Source organism: Chiloscyllium punctatum, chromosome 7, assembly GCF_047496795.1.
Source record: "Chiloscyllium punctatum isolate Juve2018m chromosome 7, sChiPun1.3, whole genome shotgun sequence".
Lineage (NCBI taxonomy): Eukaryota > Metazoa > Chordata > Chondrichthyes > Orectolobiformes > Hemiscylliidae > Chiloscyllium > Chiloscyllium punctatum.
The window spans coordinates 78,922,097-78,945,255 of NC_092745.1; the positions used below are offsets into that span (position 1 = coordinate 78,922,097).

A 23,159-nucleotide genomic window follows, 5' to 3' on the forward strand; every position below is an offset into this window, starting at 1 on the left:
TGCCCTACCAAAATGCAGCATCTCATGTTTATCTTAAATGAACTCCACCTGCCACTCCTCGGCCCATCTGATCAAGGTCCCATTCTTCACTGCCTACTACACAACCAATTTTGGTATCATCTGCAATCACACTAACCGTACCTTCTATATTCACATCCAAAACATTTATATAAAAATGACAAAAAGCAGTGGATCTAGTGCTGATCCTTGTGGCACACCGCTGGTCATAGGGCTCCAGTCGAAAATGTAACACACCACCACCACCCTCCTATCTCGGAGTCAATTTTGTATCCAAACATGTAGCTTTTCTTGTATTCCACATGATCTAACCTTGCTAACCAGTCTACCATATAGAACCTTGTCAAACACCTTACTGAAGCCCATATGGACAACATCCACTGCACCTCCTTCAATCAATCATCTTCTTTACTTCTTCAAAAACCTCAAGTTAGTGAGTCACAATTTCCCCCACACAAAGCCATGTTGACTATCCATAATCAATTCTTGCCTTCCGACAAAGATCAAAAATTAAATCTTGTTAAAACAACAGGGAGCAATTTTATTTAGTTCTTCATCTACCTCACAAGAAAACGAACAGAAGAGATTTTATTTTCAATGAAAATCTGCATTTTAACCTGTTTCATTTTTTACTATTCTTAACTTGGTGCCCTTCAGTGACCTAACAGACATACAAATAACTTATTTTTCTAAAGGCCCTTGATGCCGATAGAATGCAGTTTAGAATGATCACACTAAGTAAAAAAATCAAACTTTCCTTCATATAACCTTATTTTTAAATAAGCATTCAAAGACTACTAAATGGTACTACAATGATAGGGACATAACGTATCTACCCATCTTGTGGTCATTAGTTAGAACTCATTTTTCTTCACTTTTCAACTGGTTTTCTTCAGTTTGGACTTTATGAACATTAGCTTCACCATCTCCTAAAAGTACCCCCAAATTCAAAATCAGTTTGTACATGTAACATTTAAAATAAACATATGAGAGATATTTAGGTCAGTATTCCATCAAAAATATAAAAATGGTATATTAACCACATATCTTATTATAATTATCAGAGTGGAAATGCCACCTAAAAAATGACCAGACACACTAGTTCAAAAAGGGGCATAAACAGGAACATTCAAAAATTCACTTTCATTTCTAGACCCATCTTGATAACAATCAGGATAAGCTAGGATACCATGTGCAATAACTATTAGCGTGCTTTTACTACTTTCTCTTCCTGGTCCCATGTGATGTATCCATACAAATTTATCAGGGATATGAGCTAAATTCTAATCACAAATTAAAAAAAAGATAGTGAAACAATTGTCTATTGAAATTCATTTTTATTGCCACATATTCTGGGGAACCGGCACAGCAAGTGGTGGAATTTGAATTCAATTTTTTTTTTAAACTGGAATTAAGAATGTATTTATAACTTTCAATAAACCATTGTCAATTTTTGGAAAAACATATCTGAATCATTAATGTCCTCCAGGGAAGTAAATTTGCTATCCTCACCTGTCTGGCCTACATGTGATTCCACAGCCACAGCAATGCGGTTCACTCATAACTGCCTTCTGAAATGGTATAACAAGCTACTCAATTGTATCAGTTGCTATGAAATCTCAACAAAGAAATGAAACTGGACAGACCACCTGGCAATGACCTAGACAGAAACTACAGTCTACCCTGCAATGTCTTTTTTACTAACATCGGAGGGCTAGTGTCAAAATTAGGAAAGCTGTCTCACAGGCTTGTCAAGCAACAGCCTGACATGGTTGTACTCTCAGAAACATACCTTACAATGTCTCAGACACTACCATCGCCATCTCTGGACATGTCCTTCCTGCCAGCAGGACAGACCCAGCCAATTGGTTTGCAAAGGAATCCCATTTTGCTGTCGATAACACACTGCTTCATGTATGCCATATGCTAGAACTATGAATTGTGATAGCAGAGTTCAATTCCAATTTATTACATGGTTGACCAGGAAACCCTCCCTCTTTTACTACCTGCCAGTGGCACATGTTTTCATTATTTACAAGTTGACACTCAATTTGTTTTAGATGCAAAATGATTAGACTTTCCTTAGCCATCAAGTCCTGAAGTGGGGCTTCAATCTGGAGCTCTGGCTTACAGGCAGAGACATTAGACTTTCTAGTTAGTTATCAGGTCCCCACAGTGGACAGTTAACTGACCAAGAAGCAGGGGTTCTAGGCAGCTTTAAATTCCTGCCTTGACTGCCTAGCATCAGCAGCAGGCACAAGTTTCCCTGTAAAAAAATTAGCTCTTGCCCAGCCCTCCCACCACCTGCTTAGTGATAGTCCAGCTATGAAGAGTATTTTATAGGTTAAATGTTTAAAAATTTAGACAAGCGCTATCTCCATTTTTTTTCTACTTTATTCCCTGTCACACAGCTGTTGATTTAGATTTGCAGGACATGATTGAGGTGAAGGACCAGAAAGTCCGCTTGGCATCTTTAATTACCCAGCCACTGATTGGTCAAATTGGAGAAAACAAGTGACTGGTTCCAGTGTTCGGGTTTCTGATCCATCTTTGAGCTTGATGGCAAGATACAGAGTCCAACAGTGAAAATCCTGTCCTTGGTACCCAAGCTCAGTTTCTGTTCTACAACAGCAACAAACAACTGAAGAGAAGACCTATTTACTTTCATTGTTAGAAACAATTTCTGCTGTGACATAAAAAAATTAAAGTGCAAACATCAATTACACATTCACAATCCACTGTTAGTAATAGTGGGAGCACAGGAATTCACAGTATCATAAATCCTCCAATGGAGAAGGCCTGAATCCTTAACACACAGGAGGAAAATACTGACATGTCTACAGTCTTAAGACATCCTCTCCAATTAGTTATCCAGAATTGATTAAAAATGAAAGGATAATATTTTCCTGATGCGTTCAAAGTACCTTCAGATATTTACAGGATGGAAACTGTGGTAGATGGCGAAGTTTGTTATGCCTCAAGTAAAGTTGTTGTAATGACACCATATTTGCCAACTCTGGAGGAACACATTCCAGTTCATTATAAGTTGCATCCAACAATTTCAAACCTAAATAAGTTACAAAGAAAATTAATTTACAAGATTTGTTTCATACAATAAACTTTATATAAAAGACTCAGTTGCATATAAAGCAATCAGAATCTTTTCAACTCAAGTTCTGTATTTTCTGCTTTTTCTGTATTCCTCTCCTTCCCATACCTATATTTCATACCATATATTTGTTGGGAATATATATTTATGTTTCAAAAACTACCTAAGACAGGATGGAAGAGATGGGATGATTTGGACAATTTCTGGGTTTCAGAAGGTTTATCTTATGACTTCTTTAAAGAGTTGCAAATTTAAGTGTATTCAAATTCACCTGTTTATATAAACTCAGTTGGCTTTTGTCAAGAATGCAGGACAAAGCTTTAGAGAGATAAGAGTTAATATTATTGTTTTAAAATCCTTGACAAACTTGGAGGAGATGAACCCTGTGCTGAAATTGCCTAACAAAGCTTTGAACAAAATTTTCTGTTTCAGTACATACCTAGGTGCATCAGTTAAAGGAAAATATTTTAATAAGTGAGCAACAAAAAAATCTCTCTCTTGAAAAGAAGAAACCTTATAGCAAGACTGCACATGGCTGGAAAAGGGTGTATGATTTCAATGCCAATCCTCAATGACAATGAGAATTCTGTTTCATCTACATCACATTAACAGAGTAAATGCAAAAATCTCTTTCAGTAAAGTATCTTCTCAAAACCTGAAAACTTCCTGAAATCTGCATATCTATTAGTTCCTTCTCTATTACTGACTTCTCTAAACTGAAGACTGAATTAAAGACCTCTCACTGAATCTACAGCTGACAGCATTGTGATCTCGGTGGCTGGAAATTGACTGGATTGTGAGAAGTCTTTTTGTTGCATCCTTTTGAATTTGGATCCATCATGTAAAATGCAGAGTTCACCTCTGCAGAGTTGTAATCTCATTGTGTCACACCGTTGCATGGTTTGGTAGTAAGGAGGTATAGTTTAACTCTATCCAGTAGCTTAGTTGTTAACTAGTTTTGCCACTCACTATAAGAACAAGTTTGTATATAATAAAAAAGTTATAGTTAAGTTTTTTTGAAGGAACATGGTGATAGACTCTTTTGAGCTAGATAACAGTAATAAACAGAAACAAATTGACCATTTCGGTGATTGGATAAAACATGAACACCTTTTTTACAGCTCATTGAGTAATGAAGCTTGATTACCAGCACGCTCCACCCATCAGAGTCATAACATATTTTATTAGGAAGCTTTAAACGCTGCAGGTAATGGATACTAAATTAATATCCAAGAATGCATTCAATTCTGTTGGGAAACACAATAATTCCTAGGAGAGTTGCCTTTCTCATCTCAGAAACAGGCTCAAAAACTAAGAAATTGAAAACTGAATTTAAAAAGGAACTTAATTTAAAACTGTGATTGAACTCCAATGATGTTCCAATACTGTTCATTTCAACAATCTCAGTTCATCCACTCAATAGCATTTTGCAATGAAACGCCAATGCACACCAGCACAATGGTGATATCAGCATCATGTCCAATCTAGGACAAAGAAAAATGGATATTTTCCTTGATGAAGAAATTATTTTTAGTAACTGCTGGTAATAATTTTAAGAAGCGACCTGCCTTTACACCCAACTAACAACAAGCATCAATTAAAATAAATCATAATGGAACTTTAAAGCAAGAAATAAACATGTGAAACTATTTCTCTACTCATTCTGTTATTTTCAAGCAATCTTACTTCTCATTTTGCTAATGTCCGACGGTATGCACTTCAGCTTGTTGTTAGCCAGAATGAATTTAAGTAGACTGGACAGCTCACCAAGGGTGCTTGGAACTGCTTTAAGTTGATTGCTGGACACATCCTGTAAAATATATATATAACTAAATCAATATTCTAACAGCCAATTTGTAACAAACATTTTTGGAATAGGGAACAAACTTTATGGGGATGAGAAGTCGAAAGGTAGATGTGGATGCCAAATAGGTAAGGGTACCAGTATTTCTTGACCAACTAGTGTTCAAGCTCCCACTGAACAGGATGGGCTGGCAATCTACCACCCAACCCACTTGCCAGCCCATCCTCTCACTTACGTTATATACTTATCTTCTTTCAGTTGTCTCCAGAATGGCTCAAGGACATTGAAATATTGGATTTATGGCTGGAAAAGGATGTATGATTTCAATGCCAATCCTCACTGACCATGAGAATTCTGTTTCATCTACATCACATTAACGGAGTGAACATTTTCCTGAAAAGCTACAGCAAAGGCAAGTGGACAACTTTTAGTCTGATCTGCACTAGAAACGGGCTTTAGTCAGATCAGTAGATTCACACAATTGTATTAAACGACATTAGCAAATAACTCCCTATTGTGATTCCCATATTATCAAAATACTCCAGCCAAACTGTGACCACAAATAAAAATAATTTTGCCTTTTCTGTAATTGTGATCCTTCATCGGGCTGCACATACTACAATGAAAAAACAGTTGACCTATTTCAACCTCCCGTGCATTATGCTGTAATTAACACTTCCTTGAACAATCTTTCCATCAATCAGTGACATCAGAAGTTCCACAGCATCTGATAATAATAAAGTGCATACAGTACTTAGAAACTGGCATAAAACATTTGGAAATCAATATTAATATTCAGCATTGGGGCAGTAAAAGAAAAGCAGTGAAGTGAAGGAAAGGAAAAATGGATAATGCAGAGAGAATGGAGGAAAAATAGAAGGGACATGTATAAAAAGTCAAGAAGGTTCAGCAAATGTGGTTTGGAGAAAGAAAGAGAGGGGGAAACAGAGCAAAGAGTGAGTGTGAGGATGAAAGAGAGAAAGGATGAGCAGGCAAGAAAGTGAAGTGTGAATGAGGATAAAAAACAACTACAGATAGTTCTCCTATAACCCGCGTTTCGTAAATGTGATTTGACTATGACGCGATTTGTGAATTTCAGACCATTTTCTTTTATAAAGTGAACTCCTGTTGGTTATTGCACAATTCAATCTCCTGTATTACCAACTTGCTGTGACTTATTCTGCTGGTACATCTATTGCAACATTTGTTGTCTGCATGTGTGTATTTTTTTGCTTCTACCTGCAACTAAGGTAACTTTGTTTTTCTCACTGATGGAAGTGAATGAAGTGAACCTGCACCCGGGGCTAACAATTGTTTCGGGGTTAAAACTATACCACTCTCCACCAACTTGACCATCCCAGATCAACTCCCAGTGCTGTCAAGGAAAGCGAACATTTGGAATCATGCACGGAGTTTGGGGGGGGGGGGGGGGGGTTGGGGGTCGGGGGGGAATGTGTCTGTGAGCAGGGAGAGTGTTAAGGAATGAAAGAAGGCGCAAATACAGCCATGTCCCAAAAGTATTAGAGAGTACGCAAGGCCTTTTATTAAGCAAAGGCTCAGATGGTGCCTAACTGAAGATTCAACACACAGCAACTTTATAAAGGGGTGTCTGTGGACTAAGGACAGAATACTGGCAACCCTCATCTCTCCCCTCCCTACCCATCCCCAACTTATGCCTGACCCAAGTTCACCCAGTCTCCATTTGAAAGTGGGGGTGGGGAAGGATCTGAGTCTTGGCCCCTCATTTTCTCTGAAACCCCGAGATCCATCAAAACCTCCAGCCATTCAGAACATCCCACCCCCTCAAAATAAAAGGAGATTTTACTCGGGCCAGAAGAAATCATTCTGCTTCTTTTTCCTTTGTCGAAATGTTTTTGGGAATAGGTTTTTGGGAAGAAATTCCATTGTTTGAATGCCTTATCCATATTATGAAGGTGACATGTTAGCCGGAAATGAAGGTAAAAGCCACAATGGCATTTAAATAGCATTGTATTCAGCAGCCTGGCCAGTGCCAGCAAATCTCAGACAGGATGTTGCTTAATTCGTATGGGTGGAAGTCAGAAACAGGAAAGGAGCAGTCACTTATTTGGGAATTTTTTTAAACAGACCCCCCAGTAGCAACAGAGACACAGGTGCAGATTGGGAGGCATATTTTGGATAGGTGCAGAAGTAACAGGGTTGTTGTCATGGGTTACTTTAACTTCCCTAATGTTGGTTGGAACCTCCTTAGCTCAAATTTTAAATGATTTGGATGTGAGCGTAGGAGGTATAGCTAGTAAGTTTGCAGATGACACCAAAATTGGAGGTTTGGTGGACAGCGAAGAAGGTTACCTCAGATTATAATGGGATTTTGATTAGATGGGCCAATGGTCTGAGAAGTGGCAGATGGAGTTTAATTTAGATCAATGCAAGGTGCTGCATTTTTGGAAAGTAAATCTTAGCAGGACTTATACACTTAATGATAAGGTCCTAGGGAGTGTTACTGAACAAAGAGACCTTGGAATACAGGTTGACAGCTCCTTGAAAGTGGAGTCGCAAGTAGATAGGACAGTGAAGGCAGCATTTGGTATGCTTTCTTTTATTGGTCAGAGTACGGAGTACAGGAGTTGGGAGGTCATGTTGCAGCTGTACAGGACATTGGTTAGGCCACTGTTGGAATACTGCTTGCAATTCTGGTCTCCTTCCAATCGGAAAGATGTTGTGAAACTTGAAAGGGTTCAGAAAAGACTTACAAGGATGTTGCCAGGGTTGGAGGACTTGAGCTACGGAGAGAGGTTGAATAGGCTGGGGCTGTTTTCCCTGGAGCATTGGAGGCTGAGGGGTGAACTGATAGAGGTCTGTAAAATCAAGAGGGGCATGGATAGGATAAATAGACAAAGTCTTTTCCCTGGGGTAGGGGGAATCCAGAACTAGAACTAGGTTTAGGGTGAGAGGGGAAAGATATAAAAGAGACCTAAGGGGCAACTTTTTCATGCAGAGGGTGGTACATGTAAGGAATGAGCTGCCAGAGGATGTGGTGGAAGTTAGTACAATTGCAACATTTAAAAGGTACTTGGATGGGTATGGATATGGGCCGGGTGCTGGCAGGTGGGACTACATTGGGTTGAGATATCTGGTCAGCATGGGCAAGTTGGACTGAAGGGTCTGTTTCTGTGCTGTACATCTCTATGACTCTTGATAGTTTGGAGTTTGGATGGAGCAGTTTATTTCAGGTGTGTCCACGAAGGAATCCTGACTCAAAATGTAAGTAGGTGATGTAAGGGGAAGCCATTTTGGATTTGGTGTTTGGCAACGAACCAGGCCAGGTGTCAGGCCTCTTGGTGGGAGAACATTTCGGTGAGAGTGATCACAACTCCCTGATCTTTACTATAGTTATGGAGAGGGACAAGAGCAGCTGGTACAGGGAAGTATTTAATTGGGGGAGGTGAATTACAACACTATTAGGCAGGAACTGGAGTGCCTAAATTGCGAACAGATGCTCTCATGGAAATGCATGACAGAAACGTGGAGGATGTTTAGGGAGCACTTGTTGATAGTGCTGGATAGATTTGTCCCACTGAGACAAGGAAGGTATGGTAGGGTGAAGGAACCTTGGGTGACAAGGGATGTGGAACATCTTGTCAAGAGGAAGAAGGAAGCTTATGTGAGGTTGAGGAAGCAAGGTACAGACAGGACTCTACAGGGTTACAAGGTAGCCAGAAAGGAGCTGAAGAATGGACTTAGGAGAGCTAGAAGGGGCCATTAAAAAGCTTTAGTGGGTAGTGCCCAAGGTTACTACAGGAAGTGGGGGTAGAGATTGCTGCGTCTTTGGCAATAGTCTTTGCATCCTCACTGTCCACTGGAGTAGTCCCAAATGATTAGAGGGTGGCAAATATTATTTCCTTGTTCTAGAAAGGGATTAGCATAATCCTGGGAATAACAGACCAGTCTTACAACTGTGTTGGGCAAATTATTGGAGAGGATTCTGAGAGACAGGATTTATGATTACTTGGAAAATCAGGTTGCAACAGAACATTGAGAGGATGCAGAAGAGTGTGAAGTCTTTCATTTTGGAAGGTCAAATTTCGATACAGAACACAGGGTTAACGGCAGGATTCTTGGCAGTGTGGAGGAACAGAGGGATCTTGGGATCCATGTCCATAGATCCCTCAAAGTCGCCACCCAAGCTGATAGGGTTGTTTAAAAGGCATATGGTGTGTTGGCTTTCATTAGCAGGGGGATTGAGTTCAAGAGCTGCAAGGTTATGCTGCAGCTCTACAGAGCCCTAGTTCATGCACACTTCAAATATTATGTTCAGTTCTGGTTGCCTCATTATATGAAGGATGTGGAAGCTTTAGAGAGGGTGCAGATATTTACCAGGAAGCCGCATGGACTGGAAGCATGTCTTATGAAGAAAGTCTGAGGGAGCAAGGGCTTTTCTCAGTGGAGCGAAGAAGGATGAGAGTTGACTTGATAGAGGTGTACATGACGACAAGAGGCATAGTTAGAGTGAATAATTAGAAACGGCTATCCCAAGGGGGCAGAAGTTTCAGGTGAATGATTTGGGGAGATGTCAGAGGTCAGTTCTTTACAGAGATTGGTGGGTACGTGGAATGCACTGCCAGCGGTGGTAGTAGAGTTAGATACATTAGGGACATTTAAGCGATTCTTGGGTAGGCACATGGATGATAATAAAATGTAGTGTGTATGGGTTAGTTTGATCTAGAGTCGGATAAAAGGACGGCACAATATTGAGGGCTGAAGCATCTGTACTGTTCTATGTTCTACGTTTGATGTTCTTCTTAATTCAGAAACCCCTTAATGTATTACATTTACTGTATAATTTCATTGAAATATGATTTAAAAATTTACTTCAACTGTGCTACTGCTTGTGTTAGGCTAACTACTGTTGACAGCTTTCCAGCTGTCTGGTGAGTGCCTTGTATAGTTTTCGCAAAATCTCCCTAATTTTATACTCCATTCCCTTTGACATAAATGCCAATATTCCATTTACCTTCCCAATGACTTGCTGGAACTTGATGGCTTTTTCGGATTTATGAATGAAGACTTCCAAAGCCTTCTGCTCTGTGCAGATTTCTGTAGTCTTTCTCCATTGAAATAATATTTAGCTTATTTTCGACATTACAATACTTCAAAAGTACTTCATTTGCTTAATATCACTGACTTATCCTGAGGATCGAAACGAAGTAACAGAATTGGAGTTTCAGTACACCTTACCTTGGCACCATCCTTCGCCCTCAGTTCTTCACTGACCTCCTTGACCCCACTGCTCCCTCTCATCGCCAATAGAACTCTGTAATCATCATCATGATTATGGCTGTTTCCAGGGAGCACCTAATAATCCTGTTCCCTTTACTAATTGTTGATTGCCCAAGAAGTCCTCGCTTAAGAATTCTCTTGGACTGGCTCCAGCTTGGCTGCCCTGCTGTCTCCAAGACCATGGCTGAATTTCCACTTTTGTGGCCCCACTCTACATCCCCAAAACAGTGCAGAGAAAATTCCTGGTTTGAACCTGTCGCAAGATTGTTAACCCATTTGTGTGGCGGCTGATTGACACTTCTTAGGCATGGCTGAGTGCAACATTACCAAAGCCCCCTACACTGATCACATTGCTCCAACTATCTTGAAGGGTTGCTACTTTCTTTATCACCTGACCATCTTTAGCATGTCACCGAGACAACCCATCCCACCCGGGGGTGGTCTGGGGGATGATCAGGTCGGGCATGGCGTCATTCAGTCTCAGTGTAGGCTCGGTGGACTGAATGGCCTACTTCTGCTCCTACATATTATGGAGGTCACCTCTTTTTCTTCTAAACTTCAGAGATTGGAAAGCTGTTGTGAAACTTGAAAGGGTTTAGAAACGATTTACAAGGATGTTGCCAGAGTTGGAGGATTTGAGCTACAAGGAGAAGTTGAATAGGCTGGGGCTGTTTTTCCCTGGAGCGTCAGAGGCTGAGGAGTGGCCTAATAGAGGTTTATAAAATCATAAGGGACATGGATAGGCTAAATAGACAAAGTCTCTTCCCTGTGGTGGAGAAATCCAGAACTAGAGGGTTTAGGGTGAGAGGAGAAAGATATGAAAGAGACCTAAGAGGCAACTTTTTCTCTCAGAGGGTGATACGTGTATGGAATGAGCTGCCAGAGGAAGTGATGGAGGCTAGTACAATTGCAACATTTAAAAGGCATCTGGATGGGCATATGCATAGGAAGGGTTTGGAGGGATAATGGCCAGGTGCTGGAAGGTGAGACTAGATTAGGTTGGGATGTCTGGTTGGCATGGATGTGTTGTACCGAAGGGTCTGTTTCCGTGCTGTACATCTCTATGAATCCACTGATTTTTACAGATATTTTTGGTGGTTCACCCTGACCCTGTTTTTTCCCATAGGCCCTTTTATTTCTACTGCATGATTTTCTATAACACGTGTCGCATGGAAATGCAGCTACTGCATTATTGGAGAACTACCTGTAAGCAAAAGATTATAGGAAATTAAGGTCCAGGAGAGGATGTGAAAGAGGAGGAAAACAGAGTGGGGAGAAGAAAGAGTGACTGAAGGGACATACAGAGTTGCACTCCATTGCAATGTATAATATAATACCTTAAAATGTGGCATATATTTCAAACCTGCAGTCTTAATCTAACAAATATATTCAGCCTCTAAAATTTCTCCACGAAACAATAACATTCTGATCACAGCCTACATTTACTCAACAATAAGGGGGGGAGGGGGAGGGGGAGGGGGAGGGGGGAGGGGAGGGGGGGAGGGGAGGGGAGGGGAGGGGGGGGGGGGGAGGGGTGGGGGGGGAGGGGAGGGGGGGGGAGGGGAGGGAGGGGAGGGGAGGGGGAGGGGGGGGAGGGGAGGGAGGGGAGGGAGGGGAGGGGAGGGGGGGAGGGAGGGGAGGGGAGGGGAGGGGGGGAGGGGAGGGGGAGGGGGGAGGGGGGGGGAGGGGGGGGGAGGGGAGGGGAGGGGGGGGAGGGGAGGGGAGGGGAGGGGAGGGAGGGAGAAGAGAAAAGAGAGAGGGCAGGAGGTCAGTCATTTGGAGACTGTGCCTGTTTAATCACTGTAAACAAAAGTGATCACTCTATGGGGACTACGAGATCTCCTTTGGATAATCTGATTTTCGGATAATTGAGGTTCCTCTGTATAGGGTAACAGGTGGACAGGTATGTAAAAGAAACGGTAAGGGGAGTAGCTGGAGGGCTCTTGTGGCACAGTGGTAGTGTCCATACCCCTTAAGCAGAAGACATGGGTTCAACTCTCACTTCCTCCAGAATCATGTAGTAATACCTCTGAGCAGGTTGCTTAGAAAATATCTAAGACTGAGTAGCTAATGAACTCTATACTTAAGCCTAAGTGGTGCAGTGGTACTGTCTCTACCTCTGAGGCAGGAATCCTGAGTTCAATTCCCACCTGCCACAAAAGTTATGTAATAACATCTTTGAAGAGGCAGAATAAAAAACATTAACTATACACAAAGAAAGGTGTGTTAGTTTCTGTCTCACTGACTGACTTGGATCCATTTTGACAACTATGACCAACTTCATCAATGGCATTTATATACAACTGGTGAATCCTGTGATGTAGGTTGAAATGTCACCTCATCTGTGTTCTCCTTTGATACAATCTATTTTCAATATTTTTCTGTTTTAATCATAGCAGGGACATATTTAGAATCTCTTCATAATTTCACCAACATACCAGCTCTTCCAAATGTATAAGTTTACCAATGCCCTCTTGAATCCATTCCAATTCATTGTGATGAAGATATAAACTTTTCAAACTCGTTAAATCCCACAGCTCATCCGGCAACTCCTTTAGTTTATTGTGGCTATGGATTGAAAAGCAGAGAAAAAGTTGTTTCTATCCACATGTTTACATTTTTCAACTACAGATTTACATTTTATAACGTTCACATAAATGTAATTGTAAAGGTATGATGATGGCATGTCAATTCTGACATTTTAGCAGTCAACATTTTATACAATGCAATCCATACACAAATACTATGAACATATTTCAATAGACAATAGGTGCAGGAGTAGGCCATTTGGCCCTTCGAGCCAGCACCACCATTCATTATGATCATGGCTAATCATCCACAATCAGTATCCTGTTCCTGCCTTATCCCGATAATCCTTGATTCCACTATCTTTAAGAGCTCTATCCATCTCTTTCTTGACAGTATCCAGGAACTTGGCCTCCACTGCCTTTTGGGGCAGAGCATTCCATATATCCACTACTCTCTGGGTGAAGAAGTTTCTCCTCAACTCTGTTCCTATTGGCCTAACCCTTATTTTTAAACTGTGTCCTCTGGTTCTGGACTCACCCATCAGCGGAAAAATGCTTCCTGCCTCCAGAGTGTCCAATTCTTTAATAATCTTATATGTCTCAATCAGATCCCCTCTCATCCTTCTAAATTCAAGTGTATACAAGCCCAGTCGCTGCAATCTTTCAACATATGATAGACCCGCCATTCCGGGAATTGATCTTGTGAACCTACACTGCACTCCCTCAATTGCCAGAATGCCCTTCCTCAAATTTGGAGACAAAAACTGCACACAATACTCCAGTTGCGGTCTCACCAGGGCCCTGTACAGCTGCAGAAGCTAAAATGGATCAATGCCTATTATGATCACAAAATTTTACATTAAATTATTTCACAAGTGTCACTTGGACCCTTAAAAGTGGTACAAACAATTTGGTTGGCACTTAGGTTAACTGTGATTTGTTGGTGTCGTGCTTGTTGAAGTGGACAAGATGGGGACAGATGTGAGGGCTGGGCCTAGAAGAAAGATGGAGGCGAGTGTGGATGGAGGAGAGTGCGGCAGGGCAGACTGGACAGCTAGTGGGAAGGCAAGCAGGATGTTGAAAGTGAGCGATAAAAGGAATCAAAGAGGGAAGCAAGGCAGGAGACAGTGATGGCAGAATTGGAGGGCAGGAAGGCTATGTTTGCACCATGCAAAATGAAGAGACTTTAAAAATGATTACCCAGCCTACAAATATTCTAGTCAGCTAGCTAATAAATATATTTTGTCACATAAAATTACTGCCTTTGTTAGTCCACAAGTGACACTAGACTTCAAAAGGGTTCTAGAGACAGGATCAGCAAATGTAAATTGATAGCTGTACCAACTTCCGTTGCTCAGCTGTTTGACGATAAAGGGGTAGTTAGATGTCTACAAAGCGGAAGCCCCTAAACTCAAAACATAATCATACAAGACAATTATACCTCCTGGCCGTTTTATTAGCAGAATTAATTTAACTCCTATTAATATATCAAGTTGACACTTAACAGTTTGATTAGACATTAAGGGAATCAATCATAAATTGATCAATACAATAACCGATGCTGACTGGTGCAAATTAAAACATTCACATAATGCTCAAATTTTGTCATCAACAGGACTTGAGCTTTGAATTCAGAATCACATGTGGATTTTATTATGTCAAAAAGGATTGTGAATTTGCATTGTTTCTGAATTTGCATATTTAAAATCAAAATCTGAAATCGGAAAATTTAATTTTGCTTCCTCATAGAATTGATTGATTGAGCTCTGAAAGGCTGAAAATGTTATTTTTAAAAGACCATCACCATTACTGCTGTTGTGGATGTAGTCAAAGTCAAACCTCCTGGTAAGCAAAATTCCAGCAAGCAAAGCAGTAATTGTACTGCAAATAGTTATAAATCTTGATTGTTTAATTAGATGGATAGATCTCATGCCACGAGGAGGATTATGAGGCCAATAGGGCAAGAAATGAGACACGTAAGCCTGTAATTTCACTCTATCAGATGCCGTGCCAGTTTCCCAGCACCATCCTTCCCCAGCCATTGAGAAGACTTAATTTGCTGTTGCGTTCCCAATGAAGTTAAGACCAATCCAAGCTATTGACCAGAAGCCAACTGAACTTTCCTAGCACCTCCAGATGTCCATAGACTGACTAATATAGTGGATCTTCCTTCAGAATGGAGGCTCAGCAACTTGACCATTTTTTTTCATTTTAAGTGTTTTACAAGTGCTGAGAGGGTGCTTCTTATTAGTATTCCAGCTCCAAAGACCCACTTGTTATCCTTAATTAGGCAGTGAGCACAACCTCTGGCCACAAACCAGTCAATTCAATAAAATTTGATGTCCATCTGTAGTTCTCAACACACTGCAAAATGAGAAGTGAATAGTCTTTCCCTACTGTTTGGAATCACTAAATTAGCAAATCACTTATACTCAATAAATATTTGGATCACGTGAAAATATTTAAAGACAAACCTGTTTGTCAACAATTTCTTTAGAGTAATTATCTACCAAATTTTTGATGGCATTAGTGAAAAATGTGAACTAGATTGAAAATTATTTAAGAAAATGATTTAAATGTTTTGCACCAGTACGTGTCATTGCAAAGTAATTAATATAGGGATAAATAACCAAAAGCAGGATTAAACATTAAATTAAAAAAACATATAATGCTTTTTCAAGGACATTGTCAACTACAGCGAACTTGACTAAAAGTTAGCATCATGCTTGGTTGCAGTGAAATCAAGGTTTGGTCAGTCCTTAACAGCACTTTAGTAAGCAATGCGAATTAGCTTGTACTATTGCTGTATATGGTGCTGCCCAGTTTCTGGATTCCTGAGTGCAAGACTAGTCATGTAATCAGGGCTCAAGTTTAATAGCCAGCAATGAAAGGGGGGGGGGGGGCAAGGGGATGGTGAAGAAAGGGGGTGGAGGGGGTGGAGAGAGGGGGGGGGGGGGGGGAGAGGAGAGGGGGGGGGAAGAGGAGGAGAGGGGGGGGGAAGAGGAGAGGGGGGGGGAAGAGGAGAGGGGGGGGGGAAGAGGAGAGGGGGGGGGGAAGAGGAGAGGGGGGGGGAAGAGGAGAGGGGGGGAAGAGGAGAGGGGGGGGGGAAGAGGAGAGGGGGGGGGGAAGAGGAGAGGGGGGGGGGAAGAGGAGAGGGGGGGGGAAGAGGAGTGGGGGGGGAAGAGGAGAGGGGGGGGAAGAGGAGAGGGGGGGGAAGGAGGAGGGGGGGGAGAAAGAGGAGGGGGGGGGAAGAGGAGGGGGGGGAAGAGGAGGGGGGGGAAGAGGAGGGGGGGGAAGAGGAGGGGGGGGGGAAGAGGAGGGGGGGGAAGAGGAGGGGGGGGGAAGAGGAGGGGGGGGGAAGAGGAGGGGGGGGGAAGAGGAGGGGGGGGGGAAGAGGAGGGGGGGGGAAGAGGAGGGGGGGGGGAAGAGGAGGGGGGGGGAAGAGGAGGGGGGGGGAAGAGGAGGGGGGGGGAAGAGGAGGGGGGGGGAAGAGGAGGGGGGGGGAAGAGGAGGGGGGGGAAGAGGAGGGGGGGGAAGAGGAGGGGGGGGAAGAGGAGGGGGGGGAAGAGGAGGGGGGGGAAGAGGAGGGGGGGGGGAAGAGGAGGGGGGGGGAAGAGGAGGGGGGGGGAAGAGGAGGGGGGGGGAAGAGGAGGGGGGGGGAAGAGGAGGGGGGGGGAAGAGGAGGGGGGGGGAAGAGGAGGGGGGGGGAAGAGGAGGGGGGGGAAGAGGAGGGGGGGGAAGAGGAGGGGGGGAAGAGGAGGGGGGGGAAGAGGAGGGGGGGGAAGAGGAGGGGGGGGAAGAGGAGGGGGGGGAAGAGGAGGGGGGGGAAGAGGAGGGGGGGGGAAGAGGAGGGGGGGGGAAGAGGAGGGGGGGGGAAGAGGAGGGGGGGGGAAGAGGAGGGGGGGGGAAGAGGAGGGGGGGGGAAGAGGAGGGGGGAAGAGGAGGGGGGGGGGAAGAGGAGGGGGGGGAAGAGGAGGGAGGGGGGGGGAAGAGGAGGGAGGGAGGGGGGGGGAGGAAGAGGGAGGGAGGTGGGGGAGGAAGAGGGAGGGAGGAAGAGGGAGGGAGGGGGGAGGAAGAGGGAGGGAGGGGGGGGTAGGAAGAGGGAGGGAGGGGGGGGGAGGAAGAGGGGGGGGAGGAAAAGGGAGGGAGGGGGGGAGGAAGAGGGAGCGAGGGGGGGAGGAAGAGGGAGGGAGGGGGGGAGGAAGAGGGAGGGAGGGGGGGAGGAAGAGGGAGGAAGGGGGGGGGAGGAAGAGGGAGGGAGGGGGGGGAGGAAGAGGGAGGGAGGGGGGGGAGGAAGAGGGAGGGAGGGGGGGAGGAAGAGGGAGGGAGGGGGGGGGGGGAAGAGGGAGGGGGGGGATGAAGAGGGAGGGGGGGGAGGAAGAGGGAGGGAGGGGGGGAGGAAGAGGGAGGGAGGGGGGGGAGGAAGAGGGATGGGGAGGAAGAGGGAGGGAGGGAGGGGGGGGAGGAAGAGGGAGGGAGGGGGGGGGAGGAAGAGGGGGGGGGAGGAAGAGGGGGGGGGGAGGAAGAGGGAGGGAGGGGGGGGAGGAAGAGGGAGGGAGGGGGGGGAGGAAGAGGGAGGGAGGGGGGGGAGGAAGAGGGAGGGAGGGGGGGAGGAAGAGGGAGGGAGGGGGGGGAGGAAGAGGGAGGGAGGGGGGGGAGGAAGAGGGGGGGGGGGAGGAAGAGGGAGGGAGGGGGGGGAGGAAGAGGGAGGGAGGGGGGGAGGAAGAGGGAGGGGGGGGAAGAGGGAGGAGGGGGAGGAAGAGGGAGGAGGGGGAGGAAGAGGGGGGGGGAAGAGGGAGGGAGGGGGGGAAGAGGGAGGGAGGGGGGGAAGAGGGAGGGGGGGGGGGAAGAGGGAGGGGGAAGAGGGAGGGGGAGGGGGGAGGCCGGAGGGGGGAAGCCGGGGGGAGGGGAAGAGGAGGGGGAGGGGAGGAGGGGGGAGGGGAGGAGGGGGGAGGGGCGGAGGGGGGAGGGGCGGAGGGGGGAGGGGAGGAGGGGGGAGGGGCGGAGGGGGGAGGGGCGGAGGGGGGAGGGGCGGAGGGGGGAGGGGCGGAGGGGGGAGGGGCGGAGGGGGGAGGGGCGGAGGGGGGAGGGGCGGAGGGGGGAGGGGCGGAGGGGGGAGGGGCGGAGGGGGGAGGGGCGGAGGGGGGTGGGGCGGAGGGGGGAGGGGCGGAGGGGGGAGGGGCGGAGGGGGGAGGGGCGGAGGGGGGAGGGGCGGAGGGGGGAGGGGCGGAGGGGGGAGGGGCGGAGGGGGGAGGGGCGGAGGGGGGAGGGGCGGAGGGGGGAGGGGCGGAGGGGGGAGGGGCGGAGGGGGGAGGGGCGGAGGGGGGAGGGGCGGAGGGGGGAGGGGCGGAGGGCGGAGGGGGGAGGGGCGGAGGGGGGAGGGGCGGAGGGGGGAGGGGGGAGGGGCGGAGGGGGGAGGGGCGGAGGGGGGAGGGGCGGAGAGGGAGGGGCGGAGAGGGAGGGGCGGAGAGGGAGGGGCGGAGAGGGAGGGGCGGAGAGGGAGGGCGGAGAGGGAGGGGCGGAGAGGGAGGGGCGGAGAGGGAGGGGCGGAGAGGGAGGGGCGGAGAGGGAGGGGCGGAGAGGGAGGGGCGGAGAGGGAGGGAGGGGGGGAGGGGGAGGGGGGGAGGGGGGGAGGGGGAGGGGAGAGGGGAGAGGGGAGAGGGGAGAGGGGAGAGGGGAGAGGGGGGGGGGAGAGGGGGGGGAGAGGGGGGGGGAGAGGGGGGGGAGAGGGGGGGGAGAGGGGGGGGAGAGGGGGGGGGAAGAGGGGGGGGGAGGGGGGGGGGGAGAGGGGGGGGAGAGGGGGGGGAGGGGGAGGGGGGGGAAGGGGAAGGGGGAGGGGGGAAGGGGAAGGGGGAGGGGGAAGGGGGAAGGGGGAGGGGGAAGAGGGAGGGGGAAGAGGGAGGGGGAAGAGGGAGGGGGAAGAGGGAGGGGGAAGAGGGAGGGGGAAGAGGGAGGGGGAAGAGGGAGGGGGAAGAGGGAGGGGGAAGAGGGAGGGGGAAGAGGGAGGGGGAAGAGGGAGGGGGAAGAGGGAGGGGGAAGAGGGAGGGGGAAGAGGGAGGGGGGAGGGGGAGGGGGGAGGGGGAAGGGGGAGGGGGAAGGGGGAGGGGGAAGGGGGAGGAGGAGCTGCTCTTTGTAGAGTGGTGTGATCTTGATTGGACAAATGACCTGCCCCCACACTGTAGGGATTCTATGAAATGCAATATACCGCTTACTTACAAGAAAATTGTCAAATTCAGGATTTTAAACCAGTCAACAATGGAAAAAAAAAAGCAAATATTTCCATGTCTGTATCATCAGTTACTTGGAGGGGAACATTAATTTGAAGGGGGTGGTGTTCCCATGTATCTGCTGTGCTTATCCTGTGGGTTTAGAAGGCATTGTGCAAAAAAGCCTTGATGCTAGACATTGTACAGTCATCAACAACATACCCACTTCTGACCACATGATGGAGGGAAAGTAATTATGAACCATCAATAGATGGTGGGCCACATGATGTTATTTTGAGGGACCCTCTGAAAATGTTTAGGAGCTGAGGTGATTGACGTCCATTATTTCCACAACCATCTTCCATTCTGGCAGGTAGGTATCCTCCGAATTTCCATTGACACTAGTTTTGTTAGGGCTTCCTGATGCCACTCAGTCAAATGTGATCTTAATGTCAAGAGCAAGAGCAGTAACTCTCACTTCAGCTTTGGTATTGTCAATGTTTGAAACAAGGTTGTAATGAGATCAGGTGCGGAGAAACCGTGACAAAACTCAAGCTGAGCATCCGTGAGCATTTGAGCTAAGTCAGTGCTGTGTTCTCCTGGGGGCAGATATGGCGGAGGCGGAGGAATTGGGAATACGGGATGGCATTTTTGTAGGAGACAGGGTGGGAAAAGGTGTAATCCAGGTAGCTGTGGGAGTCGGTGGGTTTGTAACAAATGTCAGTGTCAAGTCTGTCGTCATTAATGGAGATAGAGAGGTCCAGGAAGGGGAGGGAGGTGTCAGAGATGGTCCAGGTAAATTTAAGGTCAGGGTGGAATGTGTTGGTGAAGTTGATGAATTGCTCAACCTCCTCATGGGAGTATGAGGCGGCGCCAATGCAGTCATCAATGTAGCGAAGGAAGAGGTGGGGAGTGGTGCCGGTGTAATTATGGAAGATGGACTGTTCTACGTAGCCAACAAAGAGACAGGCATAGCTGGGGCCCATACGGCTGTCCATGGCTACCCCTTTGGTCTGGAGGAAGTGGGGGGATTCGAAGGAGAAACTGTTGAGGGTGAGGACCAGTTCGGCCAAACGAATGAGAGTGTCGGTGGAAGGGTACAGTTGGGGACGTCGGGAGAGGAAGAAATGGAGAGCTTGGAGGCCCTGATCAAGGCGGATGGAGATGTAGAGGGATTGGATATCCATGGTGAAGAAGAAGCATTGGGGGCCAGGGAAGCGGAAGTCTTGGAGGAGGTGGAGGGCATAGGTGGTGTCTCGAACGTATGTGGGGAGTTCCTGGACATGGGGGGAATAGGACAGTGTCGAGGTAGGTAGAGATGAGTTCAGTGGGGCTGGAGCATGGTGAGACAATGGATCGGCCAGGGTGGTCAGGCTTGTGGGTCTTGGGAAGGAGGTAGAACCGGGCAGTGCGGGGTTCCCGGACTATGAGGTTGGAAGCTGTGGGTGGGAGATCTCCTGGGGTGATGAAGTTCTGTATGGTCTGGGAGATGATGGTTTGGTGATGGGGGTGGGGTCATGGTCAAGGGGGTGGTAGGAGGAGGTGTCCTCAAGTTGGCGTCTGGCTTCAGCGGTGTGGAGGTCAGTCCGCCAGACTACCACTGCACCCCCTTTATCAGCTAGCTTGATGGTGAGGTCGGGATTTGAGCAGAGGGAGTGGAGGGCAGCACGTTTTAAGGGTGAGAGGTTGGAGTGGGGGAGGGGGGTAGACAGGTTGAAGTGGTTAACATCCCAGTGGCAGTTGGAAATAATAGGCCAGCACAGGGTGTCCATTGATGCATGGGTAGAGGAGGATGAAGGTGAGTCCTTTGCTATTAAACAAGATCCTGGCTGAACTGGTTGATCTGTTTTTAATCCCACAGTTCTTTCTACTCCCTTTAACCTTTGATTTTCTTTAAAAAAAAGTACCTCTGTCATAAGAATATCTACTCACCCTGCCTCCACTGTCTTCTGAAGTAGCAAGGCCTAAAGTTGCACATCCTCAGAAAAAATTATTTTCTTGTCCTGAAAGCCATTCTTTTTGGATGACTGTCCTGAAAGGGCAACTCAATTTTAAAACAGTGCCCATTAGTTTTGGACTGACTCAGTAAAGGAAACATTTTACCATGTCCACCTCACCTCCAGATCTTAAAAGGTCTTCTACGTTTGACTGTTGCAGTTCTAACTTGCACGGAATTCTATTTGATTATTTTATAATAGACAAGTTACAACATTTCAAAAAAAATTAAATGAATTCACACTTACAGTACCTAATATTGAGCTTCTGCAGTTTTGACAGCTGTCCAATTGCACAAGGTAGGGAACTCAGGAGGTTATCATGGACCTGAAATAATTTGTTCTAAGTCAATAATATGACCTATTGATAAAAATCTGTTATACAGCATATTATTCCATTGAATGCATTTATGATGTACTTTTTTCCTTAAGTAAACATGCATTTTAAGTTGTCTGATTGAGGAACATTTTTCCTCGAAGTGTGAATTAGTCATCAATAAAGTGATAGATAAAAACATCCTACTGGAATCCAGCTTAAAAGAATTGACATTTAAGAAAGAAAGAGTCAAAAATCAATTCCCTTTTCATTGTAATGGGAAAAAAAAACAAGGTTTCTAGTGAGTCTTTTACTGAACTTGTTGTATGGTAGAAACATTCACCATGATTTCAATGGTTCCCTTGAATAGAAATCTCTGAAAAATCAAATTTTTGACGAGACATATTTTATTATATGTTTTTCCCCCCATCTTGGAAGCAAGAAAAGTTTCTTACCCCAAACCAACCTCACTGCCAAAGTGTCCCACAGTCTCACAGCTGTCCCAAAAGTACAAGATTTCATACTTTAAATTTAAAACTGGTACCTTCAATTCCTAGTTGCAGGCAAAAGCGACTACTTAGCTACAACAGTGTTTTCTTATGCAAATGACTTTTGGAAACAGTTAAATTGTTACGAATTCTCAAACTGAGTTTGTGCTTTCTTTTTAAACTTGATTATATTTTTCTGTATTAAATTCTTTCAGACTAGTTTTAAAGTAAAGTTACATTCATAACTGATTGGTTTGTCTCCAGTTTGGAATATAGGAACAAGAGTAGGCCATTCAGCCTGTCAAGCCTGTTCCACCATTCAATAAGATCATAGCTGATCAGTGGCTGAACTCCACATACCTGCCTTTGGCCCACATCCCTTTGCTTAACAAAATTTTAATCTGAGATAGATAAATTTAACAATGGTATCTGCATCCATTTGTTGAAGACTGTTCCAAACAGCTACCACTGTGTCTGTAGAAATGCTTCCCAACATCTCTCCAAACGGTCTGGCCCTAATTCTCAGACTATGCTCCCTAATTCTGGAAGCCACACCAGTGGAAAAAGTCTATCTTTATCTACTTTGTCCTTTCCTGTTCTTCTCTTGAAGACTTCAAATCACATCAACCCTAAACCTTCTAAAATCTAGAGAAAACAGGTCTAATTTGTAAAGACTATCCTCCTAACTTAACCCCTGAACTCCAGGTGTTATTCTTGTAAACCTGCATTGTACTCCCTCCAAGGCCAATACATCCTTTCTAAGGTGTAGTGCTCAGATCTGCTCACAGTACTCCAAGTATTTGCATAGCTGCAGCTTAACTTCTGGGTCCATATACTCCAGTCCTCTAAAGGCCAGCATTCTTGATTATTTTCTGCACCTGTTCATGGTATTTTAAAAGATTATGCACCTAAACCCTCGACTCTTTTTGGACATTCACTGTATTTAACTTCAGACATCTGGAGAGTATTCTGTTCTATCCTTTTTAAATCCAAAATGGATAACCTCATACTTGTTTACTTTGAAATTCATCTGTCATAGAGTTGCCTACTCACCTACTCTATCAATATTCCTTTGTAATTTTTTGCTATGATCTACATTATCTATAATGCCACCTAAATTTATGTCATCAGTATATTTGGATATATGATATTGTATGCCATCACCCAAGTTGTTCATAAATAATGCAAACCATTGAGGCCCCAACACAAATCCTTTGGGATACCAGTCACATTCTGCCAATTTGAATATCTACTCATTATCCTTAGTTCCAGCTGTCTTCCACTCAACTAATTTCGGAATTGTGTCAGTAATTTGCCCTCACTTCCTTAGGTTTCTACTTTACTTAAAGTCTCTTATGTGGACTTTATCAAATGCCTTCTGGATGCCCATTATAAACAACATCCACAATCATTCTTCTGTCCAATATCTTAATCACC

The 23,159-nt window shown here is 45.8% G+C and overlaps 1 protein-coding gene across 2 annotated transcripts in view; it reads right to left on the reverse strand.

Moving 5' to 3' along the window:
- lrrc40 (leucine rich repeat containing 40) overlaps positions 1-23,159 on the reverse strand; it is a 66,393-nt gene that overhangs the window by 36,199 nt on the left and 7,035 nt on the right. For both annotated transcript variants that reach the window (XM_072574162.1, XM_072574161.1), the window contains exons 3-6: positions 21,173-21,246; positions 12,629-12,758; positions 4,814-4,937; positions 2,943-3,085 (exon numbers count right to left, since the gene is read on the reverse strand). In XM_072574162.1, coding sequence (XP_072430263.1) covers positions 2,943-3,085; positions 4,814-4,937; positions 12,629-12,758; positions 21,173-21,246 — 471 coding nt within the window. The remainder of the gene's footprint in view (positions 1-2,942; positions 3,086-4,813; positions 4,938-12,628; positions 12,759-21,172; positions 21,247-23,159) is intronic.